The sequence below is a fragment of the Epinephelus lanceolatus genome, chromosome 19, assembly GCF_041903045.1.
Source record: "Epinephelus lanceolatus isolate andai-2023 chromosome 19, ASM4190304v1, whole genome shotgun sequence".
NCBI lineage: Eukaryota > Metazoa > Chordata > Actinopteri > Perciformes > Serranidae > Epinephelus > Epinephelus lanceolatus.
In genome coordinates, this window is record NC_135752.1 from 40,071,302 (window position 1) to 40,088,625 (window position 17,324).

The 17,324-nt window shown below is 39.9% G+C and overlaps 1 protein-coding gene across 2 annotated transcripts; it reads left to right on the forward strand.

The window, feature by feature from the left end:
• The first annotated feature begins 1,709 nt into the window (after positions 1-1,709).
• Positions 1,710-14,120, forward strand: helq (helicase, POLQ like). Of its 2 annotated transcripts, none has more exons than XM_033646063.2 (18): positions 1,710-2,052; positions 3,654-4,269; positions 4,448-4,626; positions 5,310-5,510; positions 5,587-5,659; positions 5,743-5,840; positions 7,178-7,276; positions 7,394-7,539; positions 7,617-7,856; positions 9,226-9,367; positions 9,599-9,703; positions 9,774-9,981; positions 11,441-11,598; positions 11,683-11,781; positions 13,164-13,337; positions 13,427-13,540; positions 13,723-13,857; positions 13,932-14,120. In XM_033646063.2, exons 1-18 carry the CDS (start codon positions 1,855-1,857, stop codon positions 13,965-13,967), a joined length of 3,021 nt encoding a protein of 1,006 aa, XP_033501954.2. In that variant the 5' UTR covers positions 1,710-1,854; the 3' UTR covers positions 13,968-14,120. The 2 variants fall into 2 exon arrangements, with proteins under 2 accessions (XP_033501954.2, XP_033501953.2); XM_033646062.2 differs by having other exon boundaries at positions 13,954-14,120.
• The last annotated feature ends 3,204 nt before the right edge of the window (positions 14,121-17,324 follow it).

Here is a 17,324-nt window from a genome sequence, read left to right on the forward strand (position 1 = left end):
CCGCTCATCAAGTTATCGCTTATTAATTGGAAATCACATTTAAAACATAGCTTAATTTATAAATCTAACACTATGTGATTTTGATATTTTTGTTTTATTTTTCTTTTCATGTAAATGCAATTTAATGTTTTCTTTCCGGAAAAAAATAAATGTTACCCTTTTCAAAGATATAACAAAACAAGATAGTAACGTTACACACACCGGAATACGCGAAGGCGTCGCGTTACCACATCTTACATCTTAAATTAACAAAAAATAAATTAAAAATACCGACAGTTATTATGTTTTCAGTGTCGCAGCGGTCTCATCAAGTAACGTATGTGACCGCTCACAAGAGTCCGTTTGGACTTTAGGTGATTTTAACCCAACGAAACATGTTAATAACGTTTACGCCACGGCTTAATGAAGCTAAAGTATGAAATGGAAGAAAAAAAACATGCCGATTCAACAAATGTATTATTTGATAGTTATCAGCTTTAATTTGGATAACTTTTTTGTAGTTTACAATTATTAAACTAGTAAAAGTAAGAAAATCTCTGTTAGCTCAGCTAGCCGTCATGTGACCATTCACCAAAGTCCATATGGATTTTTAGTGTTTTTGACCCACTGTATCATGTCAAAGACTTTTACACCCCGAGCTAATGAAAATAAGGATTTATTGGCAGACAAAAAATACGCCGATTAAATAAATATGTAATGTGTTATTTATCGGCTTCATTTTAGTTAACTCATCAGAAGCTTACAATGAGTAAACTAATAAAAGTAAGAAAATCTGGCTTAGCTCCGCTCGTCGAATGTGATCATCCACCAAAGTCCATATGGATTTTCACTGTTTTAAACCCACAGTATATATTCAAACCCTTTTTCTACTGTGGTTTAAAATAAAATAAGTATAAATTGACAGAGCATGGCGCCGACTAAACAAGTGTATCATGTGGTAGTAATCGGCTTTGTTTTGGGTAACTCATAATAGCTTATAATAGCTTATAATAGCTAAACTAGTAAAAATTGAGGAAGCTATCTTGGTTAGCTCTGCTAGCTTGTTAACCGCTAAAGCGAAGACGTGTTTAACACTTTCCAACGCGGTACAGCTACGATAAAGTATGGCATTTGCAGAAAATGGTGCCGATTCAACAAGTGTCTCATGCAGTCCTAATCGGTTTCATTTTAATTACTTATCAATATAGCTAACTTAGTTAAAGTAAGAAAATCTGGATTAGCTCTGTTAGCTAGCTAAGGTGTATTGAACCCCGGTTTAACAAAGATGAAGTATGAATCGGCAGAAAATGGCGCCGATTGAAAAAGTGTGTTATGTTGTAGTTATCGGCTTTATTTTAGGAACTTAACTGCAGCTTACAACAGTTTAACAAGTAAAAGTAGGGAAGTGCCGGTTAGCTCCGCTAGCTAATTAACCGCTAAACGGAAACGGAAGTGAAAGCGGGATTTCTCTCTTGGTGTGACGTTGCTGTTGTCAAATTTCAAATGTGATGCTCGCCGAGCTGTTGGAGCCTCAAAGCTGAATGAAGCTGCAAGTGACACAGTTAACAGAGATACTTGTGAATTATCATGGCGGCAGGCTTTTAAAGGCGTTTGAGGTTAATCTGTAATGTTTGTGGAGACTAATGAGCTCGCTGAAGGGACAAATTAGGGAGTCAAACTGCAGCAGTAAGCTAGGCGAGCTGATGCTAACGTTACCTGACCAGGAACCGTTGGTTTATTCTGGCTTTTATATCTGAACAAAGGTGAGTCTGAACTGCGGCAGAGTCTCCTGTCTGTGAGCTTGCCTTGTGTTCCAGTTTCACTGAGGTTGAGACTGTTAAACATGCAGCACCAGGCTGACACACCTGGGCAGGTATGAACGCTGCTGGGTGGCAGGAACTCAAAATAAAAAGAGTTTGTCCGAGGAAGAGGTCGAGAGTCAGCCTGAGGACTCACCTGTCACCTGCCAGGAAGAGAGGAGGAGGAGGAGGAGGAGGAGGAGGTACCTGCCTACAGCAATGTCCCCAACCCTGGAGGCTCAGCAGCATCATGGCTGACACACAGGCTGCTGAGGTTTGTTATTCTGCACACAGACACACACACACACACACACTGACCTACAGTTTAAACTGTTAGTGTTTATGGTCAAAAATAATCTGCAGCCACCTGGATAATCTGTAAAATGTCATTTGTTGAAGCAGATTTGCCTCATAGATGTGATTATTTTTCAGATTTCTTTGTCTTCTGTGATAATAAACTGAATATTTTGAAGTTTTAGACATTTTATAAGAGAAAAAAGATATTTTAATATATCAACTTGAGCCTCTGACAGTTTATAGACCAAACACTTAATAAAGGAAATAAATGGTGGATTAAACCACTGGTTCCCAACTTGCAGGTTTCATCCTCCACTAGAGGTCACAAAAGCTTTACAAGGCCATCTTGATTTATTGATTTATTTATGATGGTGCGAGGACCTTATTGAAGTGTCTCTTCCTGAGGGGTTAGAAAAGTCATGAAACTTTGCAAAGTGCATCAGAACTGGGAAAGTTTGATATTTTGGGGTTTTTGTGCTTTGATGTGACAAAATGACTCGATATCGCCCCGTAGAACATTTCAACAAAGCAGCCCCTGCAGTATTTTTTACCTAGAGGTCTGAATATTGGGAGACACATTTAACATCCCAACGCTTAAAAACAAAAGGTCTCTTGGAGCCGCACCCTAAACCCAACAGGAAGTCAGCCATTTTGAATTAACATAATTTTTAGGGTATTTTTAGCCATTTCGAGGTGTTGTACGTTAACAAACTCCTTCCAGAGATTTTGACGGATCAATTTCAAATTTGGTCAGTCGAATTTCCATGTTTTGCTGTTGTAGTTTTTAAGTAGTGTTTGAGAGCAATTTTGCCGCCCTAGGACCTGCCTCATTACAACCTCTGCTTCATTATGTTTTTCTTTACTTCCGCACTCAGTATTTTATCTATTTCCTTGATTTGATAAAATAATAAAGGGCTCCTTATTAACAACGAGTTCTTGTTCCAGAGCTCTCAGTTTTTGTGATGCGCATTTGAACATTGTATTACTCGCACAAGTTTGAACGCTAGAATATTTTGTGTTGCCTCGCTTCATACGCTTGAATAACTTACGTCACATGCGTGTGAGATCGCTGAATCGAAGAATGAACTTCCACTGGTACGTCTTCAGTGTCATACGCTCCCAGAGGGTCTCGGTGCTGATTGGATATCGCAGCACAAAATTGTCGCTGAGGTTAAAATTTTCAACTGACGCAAAATCATGCTACGCACTTCATTCGCACTGTTTAATTTGTGTATGTTGTGTCATTTACGTCACGTCCGTCACATTTGTGTCTAATGGTGTATTTACATTGACTTAACATGTAATTTACTTGCGCAAATTGCTTTATTCACGCCCGCTGTGAACGCAACATAACTCATAGCGCCACCTAAGGACAACAGGAAGTCAAGTCTCATGTGACGAAGATGATTCATTCTGCACTCTGACTGATAAAATAAGAAAACCACTGTCAGACTTGACGCAGTCTCAATCGACTGAGGGGTCTCTGACTGATTATTCAAGTCTCCAGCTTTCAGGGGGGCCGTAAAGTACAATAACTGTAGATTAATGCTGTTGTGTTGTGTTGTGTCGTGTTGTCAGTACTGCAGTGACAGTGAGGACTTGTTTGGGGACTATGACAGCATCCTGGAGGACAGCTCTCTGCTGGCGAAGCTGGACGACGCAGAGCAGAAGGAGAGGCAACGTGATGTCCAGCACTCAGCTGAGGGTCGGCCGGACTTCACCACTCTGCGGCCGTCGAGAGACAGCGTCCAGAGACAGTCCTGCGCAGAACTCCTGACGGACTCCATCTTGGACGGCCTGGGAGACGAACCCTTCGAGGACTTACCGCCCAGCCAGCGTCAGTTTCAAGAACAAGTCCATGCGAAAGCCAAGAGGAGCAGACTGCAGGACGGAGATCAGACCTCCACACCTCTCAGAGACACAAAGATGGAGGATAAAACCAGGAGTCAAACCAAGACGAGGAGGAGCGTGACGGACCAGCTGAAGAGGACAATGCTCTGTAACGCAGCAGCGCCCTCTGCTGTCTCACGCTCCGTGGTGCTGAAGGAAGCCGTGGTCTCTGAGGAGATCAGCGTCGCCATGCAGGCCATGGAGACTGTTTCTGCTGAGACCACTGACCTCGGACCTTTCTTTGGACTCCCCACCAAAGTCAAAGACCTGATGTACAAACTCAGAGGAATCAAGAGTTTATATGGTAACGTATGTTTGTTTGTTTCCTTTCAATCGATCAGTAGATCGACAGAAAAATGTTTCATTGTTAAAGCAGTCATGACTGGGTTGGCCAGTCTGGTCCCGTTGGTCAGTGTTAACTTATTCAAACTAAACACCAAACTGTTCACAGAGAATATCAGAGTTTGTACTTCCTGTTTCAGACTGGCAGGTGACGTGTCTGAACCTGGATTGTGTTCAGCGGAGGAAGAACCTGATCTACTCTCTGCCCACCAGCGGAGGGAAAACTCTTGTAGCAGAGATCCTCATCCTCAGAGAGCTGCTGTGCAGGAAGAAGGACTGTCTGTTCGTCTTACCGTACATATCGCTGGTGCAGGAGAAGGTATGGAGACACACTGTAGAGTAACCTCAACTCATCAGGGTAAAGAGAGACCTGGGTACAAGAGTAAACACCTTCACTCAACATCTCACAGAGCAGATACATTCTTTTCGTAATTAAATATATGAGTCCATGCTGAGAAGAACGCACAAGACACGCTACTATATAACTTTTCTTTTTTACATTTTTGAGTCTTTAAATGACACAGATCTTCTTTTTGCATGTTGTAAACTTAAAGGGGAACTTCTTCAGTTTTCATCCTGGACCCTATTTTCTCATGTTATTGTGTCTTGGTGACTAACGGAGACAGCACTTTTTTAAAACTAGTCCAGTATTGAGAGTCAAAGTGCTTTTCAAAGTTACAAAGTGCTTCACGTGTCAATAACCAAAACAGACAAGACATGAAAACAACTTTTAAAAGAACTGATAAAAACACTTTGGTGTTTAAAAACTGAGGAAATAAAAGACACTTTAAATGAACTGAAAACTCAAGTCAAATCAGGAAAGGCTCTCCGATAAAAGAATGTTTTAAGAAGGGACTTAAAGAGATCACTGGCAGAGATGATATTATTTATGTTTATAGTGAACAGCAGAGGACCCAGAATAGAGCCTTGTGGGACACCTTTTCTAACCTTTAAAGCAGTTCATTTTGAACCACTAGAAACTTCTGTTGGGTTCCTTTGCAGGTGCGAGGGTTGGCGAGTTTTGGCCTGGAGCTGGACTTCATGGTGGAGGAGTACGCTGGCAGTAAGGGCAGGTTTCCTCCGGTGAAGAGACGAAACAAGAAATCACTGTACATCGCTACGATAGAGAAAGCCCACAGCCTCGTCAACTCTCTGATAGAGACGGACCGGATCGACGACCTTGGACTGGTGGTGGTTGATGAGGTACACCTCAGTTTGACTAAAAGATGTGACAGTAAAGATGGAGATGGGACGTTAAATGTCAATGTGTGTCTTGCAGCTTCACATGTTGGGTGATGGCAGCAGAGGAGCTGTTATTGAAATGATGCTGGCCAAAGTTCTTCACGTGAACAGTAAGTGACGTCCTCTCACTTTAATCTAAGTTGTTAAATCATTAAAACCTTTTAAACAAATGATTGTCATCGTTCTTTTCCAGAAACGACTCAGATTATTGGAATGAGCGCCACGCTGGGAAACATCAGAGACCTGCAGACGTTTCTGAGGGCTGAAAATTACACCAACGACTTCAGGCCTGTAAGTGATTTGTATTGTCCTGACAACACTCACACCAACACAAAGGCATTAAAATGCATCATGGGGATTTTTCAAGTTGTTTTTAGTCTCTATATTTTCAACAGTGGATACATGTATTCAGATTCACTACAAACCAAACATCAGACGATAAAATGAAACGAATCAGTGAACAAAAACAAAGTAATGAACCCATTAAATGTCCAAAACAAATGTCAGTATCTTGTTTTCCCCGGATTGATGAGACATGGGAGTGACACACTTGTTTATTTTGCAGTTGCACCAGTCTGTGTATAACTGCAGACGTGAACACAAAAATGTCTCACAACAATGGATGGATTACTGAACAGGCCCACTGAGCAGGGGGCTCTTTGGTCCCCAGAGAGACGTTAAAATAACTAAAAAGGGAAGCAAAACTACTAAAAAAGACGCAAAGTGGATACAAAAACAAACTTTGAAAAAATAGATACAAAATGACTCGAGAGGTGCAAAACGACCACAGAGAGGCGCTAAACAACCACAAATAGATGCAAAACAGCTACGAAAAGATATGAAATGACAGCAAAGAGACAAAATATGACCTCAAAAAGATGCAGAGGGACCAAAAATAGGCACAAGCTGACAACAAGAGACACAAAACAACTGCAAAGGGAAAAATGACCATACAGGGAAGCAAAACAACCTCAAGGAGACACAAAACAACGACAAGAAGAAGCAAATCAAAATCAACAAGATGCAAAGCCACCATGAGAGGCACGAAACATCAGCAAAGAGACACAAAATGACAATTAAAACAAGCAAAACCTCAAAAAGATACAAAACAACCACATAGAGGTGCAAAACAATTCAAAAGAGTCACACAACAATAAATAGATGCAAAACTGCTACAAACAGATATGAAATGACAGTAAAGCGACAGAAAATCACCTCGAATAGATGCAAAGCGACTTAAAATAGGCACAAACTGACTGCAAGACAACAGCAAAGAGACTGCGTGACTTCAAAGAGACACGAAACAACTGCAGAAAGACACAAAATGGCAAATAAATAAAGCAAATCTCAAAGAAGTGCAAAACAGCTATGAAGAGACAAAATGACCACAAGAAGCAGAACAACATCAAGAAGACACAAAGCTGCCAAAAGAGGCTCAAAACGACAATTAAAAGAGGCAAATCCTAAAAGAGGTGGAAAACGACCACCAGAGACACGTGTCACACACTCCATCCACACTGACAACCCTCACCTCTGTCATTGTGGGTCACAGCGTGTCGATGGCTCCCTCATAGTTTACACTACTTCATCACTACACGATGTAATGGCGTGTTCTGTGTTATGTTCAGGTCCAGCTGAAGGAGTACGTTAAACTGCAGGACACGATCTACGAGGTGGATCCAAAGGAGGAGGAGTGTTTTAGATTCTCACGTGCTCTCAATTATAAGGTAAATAAATATAGCAGCTTGTTGTGGATAGATAGATCGCACTGATGAAGTCCCTCTGGGTGCTCGTTACAAATACTCGTACTCATGTTGTTGATGACACGTGTGACCTTCCCTCAGTACTCGAGCTCGATGCAGAAGATGGACCCGGATCACATCATCGCTCTGGTGACTGAAGTCATCCCAACACATTCATGTCTGGTTTTCTGCCCCACCAAGAAGAACTGTGAGAACGTCGCCGCCATGATCTGCAAATATCTGAAAGAGTGAGTGAACACAGTTGGTCTGCCGCCGCTCTGAGGTCGACTCTCCTGACCCTCTCCGTGTCGTTATCGTCTCTCAGGGCGTTCCTGCTGCACAGGGAGGCGGAGAAAGCCGTCCTGCTCAGAGAGCTGAGGGACAGCGGGAACGGCTCGCTGTGTCCGGTGCTCAGGAGGACGGTGCCGTACGGTTTGGCCTATCATCACAGCGGACTGACCTCCGAGGAGAGGAAACTGGTGGAGGAGGCCTACTCCAACGGCGTCCTGTGTCTCCTCGCCTGCACCTCCACCCTGGCTGCAGGGGTCAACCTACCTGCCCGCAGGTGAGTCGTCACTGATACACTGATGGTTACGGAGGCAGCTGTTCACACACAGAACTCTGCTGGTTAGTCATGTTTTATATTCACATAATATCAGCTGATGTTTTATATGAAGGTTCCTGTAATAAATTAACAGTTAATATAAGATGATTATTAACATTATTATGGGTTAATACTTACTGCATCATAAAGAAGTTTATTAATTATATCGGTGATTCTCAAACTGAACTTTAATGAAGTTAGTTTTTGTTGCTTTGTTAAAATAATTCATACTTTATCATACATTTATTTACAGTAGGGTTGTGACCTATTGATAATAAATTACTGTAAATTACTGATACTACTACAACTCTATACTACTGAATAAAGTAATCTTATAATAAAGTTCAATAACATACTGTTGTAGTAAAGTTAAAGTACTGTTATAGTAAAGGTAAATAAAATATGGTTTGATAAAGTTATAATAAAGTAAAATGTTTTTTATCATAAAGTTTAATCAAAATGTTGTAAAAAGTTGAATAAAGTACTTTAAAAATAAAGTTAAATTAAGTTTTTTGCAATAAATTTTATTAAAGTACTGATGTAAAAAAAAAGTTAGAAAAAATACTATTGTAAAAAAAGTTTAAAAAAGTTCTTTAGAATAAAGTAAAAAGTGTTGTTCTAATAAAGGTAAATAAAGTACTTTTAAAATACAGGTACATACTGTAAAGTATAAATATAAAGTTATATAAAGTACTATTTTAATAAAGTACAATAAAGTATTGTTATAATCGAATGAATCAGCGTGGAGCCACCGGTGCTTTTATTTTGAAGCAAGCGGCTCGTCTCAGGCAGGAAGTGATGACGTTTTTGTTGTGAACCTGAAGCTTCTCGTCAACAGTTAGCTGTTAGCAGTTAGCAGCATGGGGATGACCTGCCGTTTGGTGTCATTCTGTATTATTTACTGCCAGCACATCTCATGTTTAGACTCAAACCAACCACACATCAGTCCGTCGCTCAACACTGTCTGACTTCCTGTCTGTGTCTCTGAGCTCACTGGTTCCCACTGAAGATGTAAATCTAAAGTTTCATCAGTAGTTTCTTCAAACAGCTTCATTTTTTTCAGCTTTGTTTGGACTATTTTCAGCAGTGGATTAATCCACACTTAGTGTTCTAGTATTTGTGTCAGCAGGACGGTGTGCGTGGGACTGAGACAAAATAAACTGCAGTGTGTGCGTTTATTGTAATTACAGAATTATGTTGGATAAACTTGATTTAGTGACAAAACTTCAAAACTGTTAAAACTTCTCCGAGTCAGTGTGTCATGTTGTTTGTCTCATGAGAGCGCACACTGGATCTATTTTGGCCTTTGACCCTGATGTCTTCACCTCAGAGTGATCCTGCGCTCGCCATATGTGGCCACAGACTTCCTGAAGAGGAGCCAGTACAAGCAGATGGTGGGCCGGGCCGGTCGAGCCGGCATCGACACCGTGGGAGAGAGTATCCTCATCATGCAGGACAAGGACAGGCACATGGTAACTGTGCCCGCTGCACTGATGCTCATAGAGTCGTTGAATATTGGGATATTGGGTTGATGATTTTGGTTTCCACTGACTGTTGTTACATCATTTTGTTCTTAACAAAGTATACAGTGAGCATCAGTAAAGATTTTCAACGTTCACTATGATCTGGTGTGTGATTTACGTGTTCCCTTCATTCTTTAGCAGTGTACTTCCTGTGTTCACGTTTGTTGTGTTTGCTCTCAGGCTAAAACCCTGGTGTGCGCTCCCATGGAAAACTGTTACAGTAACCTGATGCACGACGATGGAAAAGGCCTCCTGAGTCTCATCCTGTCACTCATTGGATTAAAGGTAAACCCCTCAGTTTACACACAGCTAACGTTCCCCCGACTGGTTTGAAGCTGAACGTGTTTCACTCCAGATCACCAGGTCGCTGGATCAGGTGAGGGACTTCCTGAGTAGGACGCTGCTGTACGTCCAGCAGAGGCAGCTGTGTGTGGAGAAGAGTCTGACGGAGGTGGTGCAGCAGTGTGTCGACCTCCTGAAGGACAAACAACTCATCAGTGTGACCGAAGACTCTCACGGTCAAAGTCTGCTCGTCACCAAGCTGGGCAGGGCTACATATAAAGGTAACTCACTGTCGACCAACCTGTCGCACATTAAAAAGAAGTTTAAAGTTTAATTCTTTACTTTTGATTATTTAACAGACTGCATTGTTCAGATCTATCTTATATATATATATATATATATATATATATATATATATATATATTTATATAGTTATTATATATATATATATATATATATATATATATATACACATACATATATATTTATATAGTTATATTTTTTTAAATATCTCTATACATGGAGAGATAGTGATAGTAAAATAATAATAATAATGATGATAAAAAATTCTTAAGCATTTAAGAGAATTTCTTAAGAATTAAGAAATATAAAAAATGAAGTAAAATAATTGATTCAAAAACTTAAAGAAGAAAACAATAATAGTAAATAAGAAATAGAAATAAGAATAAAGATAAAAATGAAATGAAAGAAAGAGATGGTCAAACCAACAATAAAAAATAAGTTTAAAAAAATAATTTAAATATGAAAAATGTAATAATAATTATAGTAATAAAAATTACAATAGTATCAAATGAAATATAGTAATAATAAATAATTAATATGAATGAATAAAGATAAAAATGAAGTAAAATAATGGTAATAAAATTGATTTTAAAAAGTTAATTAAAGAAGAAAATAATAATAGTAAATAAATAGAAATAAAAATAAAGATTAAAATGAAACGAAATGGAGAGATGGTCATAGTGTTTAAAAAAAATAAGTAAAAAAAAGGACCTAATATAAAAATAAGAGAAACGTAATAATAATGATAGCAATAAAAAATTATAATAGCAACAATAGTAATATAATAATAATAATAATAATAATAATAATAAGGTATAAATAAGAAAAATAAATAAAGGTGAAAATGCAATAAAATAGAGAGATTCCAATGTGACAATAAAAATGAAGTAAAAACACCTTATTAAAAAAGGAAAACGAAAATGATATAATTAAGAAATAATGTAAATAGGAGTAAAGATAAGAATGAAAAAACAGACACGGTAAAAGTAATAATAAAAATTTATTTTAAAAACGAATTAAAAATGGAAAAAGAAATAATTATAACTAGAATAATAAAAAATGAATAATAATTTAAACTAGAAAACTTCACAAGAAATTTTGACGGTGCCTTGTACGGCCGCAGAGTACGATGTAGCTGTACATGTTTACTGTGTTTATTGCCCAGTACAAGTGCTGCATGCTACATGTGGTACTGAGCACTATGTGTGTGTAATATTGTGTGTGTAATATTGTATGTGTTTATAATATGTGTTTAACATTCATAAACCCAAAGGTATCAGCAGTAGTATCAGTAGTAAAGGCGGTAGTAGTGTATGATAGATGTAAAACGCTGTTGTTCACATGCTGTTTAAATGTCAGCGTGACTTCGTCTGATGTGAACATGTTTGACTGCTCAGGCTCAGCTGGACTCTGTCGTCTCTCTGTTTGGCTCCTCAGGCTCAGTGGATCTGACCTACAGTGACGTGCTGTACAAAGACCTCTGTAAAGGTCTGGAGGGTCTGCTGCTCAACAGTTACCTGCACCTGGTCTACCTGGTCACACCGTACGACATGATCTCACAGTGTAAACCTGACTGGATGCTCTTCTTCAGACAGGTACGGAGTCACTGTCAGACATCATAACACCACCTTGTTCCACAGACCAGTTTTAAACCAGGTGTTTATGTGTTCCTGTTGCAGTTCACGCTGCTGTCTGTTGCAGAGCAGAAGATGTCCGCAGCTGTCGGAGTGCCGGAGAGTTTCGTTGCGAGAAAAGCTGCAGGACAGACGGTGAAAAAGGTGAGAAACTACAAACTGCAGGTTAATACGAAAGTTTAAGTTTCCTGAAAGTCTACATCCGGCTGAAGACGAGGAGGAAGTCTGGGAGAATATGTTTCTTCTCCAGCCTCAGTATCTTAATTCAGTTCAGTTCAGTTTTATTTACAGTACGGTAGCCCTGAGGGTCAAAACACTTCAACATTTCTCAAAACACAACATTTCAGAAACCACTACATTTCACAAAATGCCACATTTCAGAAAACACTACATTTCAGGAAACGAAAGATTTCAGAAAACATTTAAAAAAACATTTTACAAAACACCACATTTCAGAAAACACTTTTCAGAAAATACATTTAAGAAAACAAAACATTTCACAGAACACCACATCTCAGAAACACTACATTTGAGAAAATACATTTTGGAAAACACTACATGTCATAAAACACCTCATTTCAGAAAACAAAACATTTCAGAAAACACATTTAAAAAAACATTTTACAAAACACGTTTGAGAAAACACATTTAAGAAAACATTTTAGAAAACGCACATTTCACAAAACTCTACATTTCAGGAAACAAAACATTTCAGAAAATACCACGTTTCACAAAATGCTTAATTTCAGAAAACACATTGACACAGACGTCCACTTGGACTCAACAATGAACAAATTCTACTTATTTTGCAGGTGTTGTTTCAGAGTGTGAACGTGCAGGTGTTGTTTTAGAGTGTGAACGTGCAGGTGTTGTTTCAGAGTGTGAACGTGCAGGTGTTGTTTCAGAGTGTGAACGTGCAGGTGTTGTTTTAGAGTGTGAACGTGCAGGTGTTGTTTCAGAGTGTGAACGTGCAGGTGTTGTTTTAGAGTGTGAACGTGCAGGTGTTGTTTCAGAGTGTGAACGTGCAGGTGTTGTTTTAGAGTGTGAACGTGCAGGTGTTGTTTCAGAGTGTGAACGTGCAGGTGTTGTTTCAGAGTGTGAACGTGCAGGTGTTGTTTCAGAGTGTGAACGTGCAGGTGTTGTTTCAGAGTGTGAACGTGCAGGTGTTGTTTTAGAGTGTGAACGTGCAGGTGTTGTTTTAGAGTGTGAACGTGCAGGTGTTGTTTCAGAGTGTGAACGTGCAGGTGTTGTTTCAGAGTGTGAACGTGCAGGTGTTGTTTCAGAGTGTGAACGTGCAGGTGTTGTTTTAGAGTGTGAACGTGCAGGTGTTGTTTTAGAGTGTGAACGTGCAGGTGTTGTTTCAGAGTGTGAACGTGCAGGTGTTGTTTCAGAGTGTGAACGTGCAGGTGTTGTTTCAGAGTGTGAACGTGCAGGTGTTGTTTCAGAGAGTGAACGTGCAGGTGTTGTTTCAGAGAGTGAACGTGCAGGTGTTGTTTCAGAGTGTGAACGTGCAGGTGTTGTTTCAGAGTGTGGACATGGACGCTGTGAGGCGGATGTATCTGGCCCTGGTGCTGTTTTCTCTGCTGAAGGAGACGAGCCTTTGGAGCGTGGCCGACAAGTTCCAGCTGAGCCGAGGCTTCATCCAGAGTCTGCTCAGCTCCTCCTCGGCCTTCTGCTCCTGCGTGCTGCACTTCACAGAGGTATCACCATCACTGTGTGTCTGCACGTCTGACACCACTGAGGCTGATGTCAGGTCTGTTACAGCTTGCATTGATCTGTGTGTGACCAGGAGCTGGAGGAGTTCTGGCCGTTCAGAGCTCTGCTGACGGAGCTGACGCGGAGGCTGAGCTACTGTGTGACGGCTGAACTCATCCCTCTGATGGAGGTGGCTGGAGTCATGGAGGTCAGTGTGGAGCTCCACAGAGAAGAGTCTGTATTTACCATCAGATGCTCCATCAGAGTGGGATCTGGGAAATTTGACTAACACAGTGTGAATGTGACTTTACATCGTCTGACTGAAACTTTATGTTAAGCTTCTAATCTTCAGTTTGTTGACTCCAGCTGTGTTTGTGTTTTTACCTCCAGTCCAGAGCGAAGCAGCTTTATAACGCCGGCTATAAAACGCTGACTCACCTGGCGAACGCCGACCCGACAGTTCTCTCCAACACGTTAGAAAACCTGTATAAGAAACAAGCCAATCAGATCGTGGCCTCTGCTAAAGTGAGTGTTCACCTGTTCACCAGATGACGTCATGCTGTCACGCGCGTTATTATAACGCTGAACACGTCTGTCAGATGACGTCTCTGTGTGTTTCAGATGCTGCTGAATGAAAAAGCCGCAGCTCTTCAGGAGGAAGTTGACGAGCTGCTGACGAAGCCTTTGGACCTGCCCACAGCTTAGCAACACATCGTATCAGAGAAGTTTTATTCTCTTTGTTTTTATTGTTTGAAATATACGTCTTATTAAAATAATGTACAAGAATGACTCAGCGTGATGTTTTTATTTAAGAGGACAGTTTGTCACTGGACACAGAGTATTCAGGTTTGACCCTTGACCTGTGGCGTCGTCGCCATCTTTCACACTTACAGTAAAAACAGCTGGCCTGTTCTGTGGCGTTTAACATCTGCATTTAGTTCATGATGAAAAGGGTAAAAAGTACAAGTGACACAGAAGTATATTCAGTCCATTCAGGATTTCGCAGACTGTTTTTAGGATGTTTGTGTATTAAAAATTTGAGATGTATGTTGAAATGTTTTAGATGTGTGTGGGGTTTTTTTTAATGAATTTGCAGGAGCAAGTTAACAGTTTACAAAATAGTCAGGAAACTACTTTGGTCAAATTTATGGAAAAGTTGCAGTGAACTCATGGGGATTGGTTGAATTTGTGTTAATTGTTGCAGTCCAGCATATTCTCGTACAATAGTTTGAATGATATTTTATGCATTAGCGCCCCACGAATTAGCCCCCCTATCGGTTAAGTTAGGTTTAAGAAAATGACCATGGTTGGGTGTCATCATACTACTTACTTAGTTAACATAAAGATACGTAGGTTTGGTTTCGGAAACTCAAGTTACGTAGGTTAGTTTAGAACAAGTTATGTAGGTTAGTTTAGGAAAGTAAATTAACTGCTGGCTAATGTTGGAAAATTAAAGTTACATAGGCTAGGTTTAAAAAAATATATATATATAATTGAGTGTTGTCATGTTATGTACTTATTGTAAAGTAAGTAGGTTAGATTTGGGACAGTAATGTTACGTACTTCAGGTTTGGGAAAATAAAGTTACGTAGGTAAGGTGTAGGAAAGTAAAGTTATGTACTTTAGGTTTGGGAAAGTAAAGTTACGTAGGCTAGATTTAAGAAAAGAAATACAATTGATTGTACTTAATGTAAAGTTAAATAAGTTTAGACAAGTAACTCTAACTCTAGGTTAGCGTTAGGAAAGTAAAGTTACGTAGGCTAGGGTTAGAAAAAGAAATATAGTTGAGTGTTGGCACGTTATGTTCTTGAAGTTACGTGGGTTAGATTGAGACAAATGAAGGTATGTAGGTCAGCGTAGTGCAAGTAAAGTTGCATAGGTTAGCTTAAGACAACAAGAGTTGCGTAGGTTTTGTTTCCACAAGTTAGGTTATGTGTGTTATCTTAAGACAAGTTAAGTTACGTACATTAGTTAAAGACAAGTAAAGTTGGGTTTATACAAGTATAGTTATGTATGTTAGCAAGGCTGTAGCCATCGAGTCAACATTGGGGGGGACCAGGGGTAGAGTTGCCACCCGTCCCGTTTTTCCCAGAATTGTTCTCTTTTTTCATCAGCTGTCCCGGGGGAAAAAAATCTCTCCCGGGACACAATTTGTCCCGTTTTTTGGGGAAAATGCAGCAGCAGCAGGCCAAGGAGTCCATCCAGAACGACGCATAGTGCGTCCAAATTCACACCTGTTCTTCTCTATGGTTTTTCTCCGCGACCATGCGTCGTAGCTTTCCGAATGTTTTCACAGCGAAAAAAATGATAAAGTTACACTAAAATGATGTATGACAAAGCTTTCATACAGCTCTGCACACACATTACTCTTGGATGGATTACTCGCGAATGCAGGCTCGCACAGAAATGCCACGCATATCATATGGAAGCGCAGGAGCAGAGCTTTCCAGTGATGCCACACACATCATTGTGCTGTCATCCTATCACGCTATAAATCCAGATTAATTGTCTACAAAATAAAAACCTGACGAATTTCTTTACAACCCATTATACAGATCTTGTTATCAGTCACTTCATATAGTGAGGAATATCGTATCTTACCACGTCTTAGGCTTGTGTGTGTTTCTCCCTGTCTATCCACATTTGTAGTCTGGCTTTCAAGATGCAAATATCTCCATATTGTCCAGTTGACACTCCATCAAACTTTGTATGACAAGACCAGCCACTTCACCTTTGCGCACCCAGACAACTGCAGCCTAATTATGCATGCTGACAGGGCCGTAGTCACCATATACATTGAGGGGGACACGTGCCCCCCCCCCCCCCCTTTTTAACTGCAAACAAAGTGGCAAATATTATCTTGGAGGACATCATTGCACTTGGGTGACTATTTTTCTATGATCTTAGATGTAAATATTGCATGTTTCTTTCAGATAAAACACATTTTTGACTTGTGAATGAGTCAATGGAATTTCTAGCAATAATGAAAAAATACTGGCAATCATGTCCGTCTGGCACAAACCAAATGTTTTGGACAGCTGTGAAGTGACAGAATGTCCCACCATCATGGTTCTTATGTTGCCAGATTCCAGAGAGTCTCTCCTCTTCATATATGGCAGAATATGTCAACTTCCAACTTGCTGTGGTGAGATACATGTAAAAATGTAAGAATTTAGTAACACGGATTTGTTGTTTTCATTGATATAAAAATTAATATAAAATACAGGCACATAGAAGGACATGGAATGATGGCAAATCTGGTCTCCTATGTCCGAATTTCATGTTCATTGGTCAGTCTGAACTGGTAATAATGGCCGAGCCCTCCGCCTCAAACATTTGGTCGAGTGTCCCTTTTTTTCCACAAATCCAAGGTGGCAACCCTAACCAGGGGCGTTGCTAGGAGTTGAAAACTTCCAGGGCTTTAGCACTAAAGTGGGAACAATTTTTACCCGCAGGTTTGGGGGTTTCTACCCCGGGAAAAATTTTGAATAATTCACTGTTAAACGTGATTTTAACATATATTGACGAAGAATTTTGACAAAGAATGAGCACACGTCTTTTATTATTGGGTTGCCCAAATTGTTGGAAACGACTTTGCAAACACAGTGTGAAACAATGCACTGATCAAGAAGAATATAGTGATGTTGCACATCAAATTAAACCGCAGAACCTGGGCTACAATGCTGCCGTAGAATAGCAATGAAAAAAATATAGGCATGTCTGAACATTGCCCCCCCCCCCCCCCCCCCTCCCAATGTATATGGTAACTACTTCTCTGTATGTTAGCTTTTACACAAGTAAAGTTAAGAATGTTAGGTTAAGACAAGTTATAGGTTAGCGGAGTTACGTAGGTTTTGTTCATACAAGTTATGTTTCCTCTGTTAGCTTATGACAAGATACGTATTTTAGCTTAAGACAAGTTATGTACATTAGCGTAAGCCAAGTTCCGTACGTCAAAGACAAGTAAAGTAAGGTTTATATATAGTTACACA

Coding starts and splice junctions, on each gene's coding strand:
- helq (XM_033646062.2), top strand. CDS start 1,855: ATGAACGCTGCTGGGTGGCAGGAACTCAAAATAAAAAGAGTTTGTCCG. Junction 4,627..5,309: donor TATCGCTGGTGCAGGAGAAG/GTATGGAGACAC, acceptor GTTCCTTTGCAG/GTGCGAGGGTTGGCGAGTTT. Junction 7,540..7,616: donor ATCTGCAAATATCTGAAAGA/GTGAGTGAACAC, acceptor ATCGTCTCTCAG/GGCGTTCCTGCTGCACAGGG.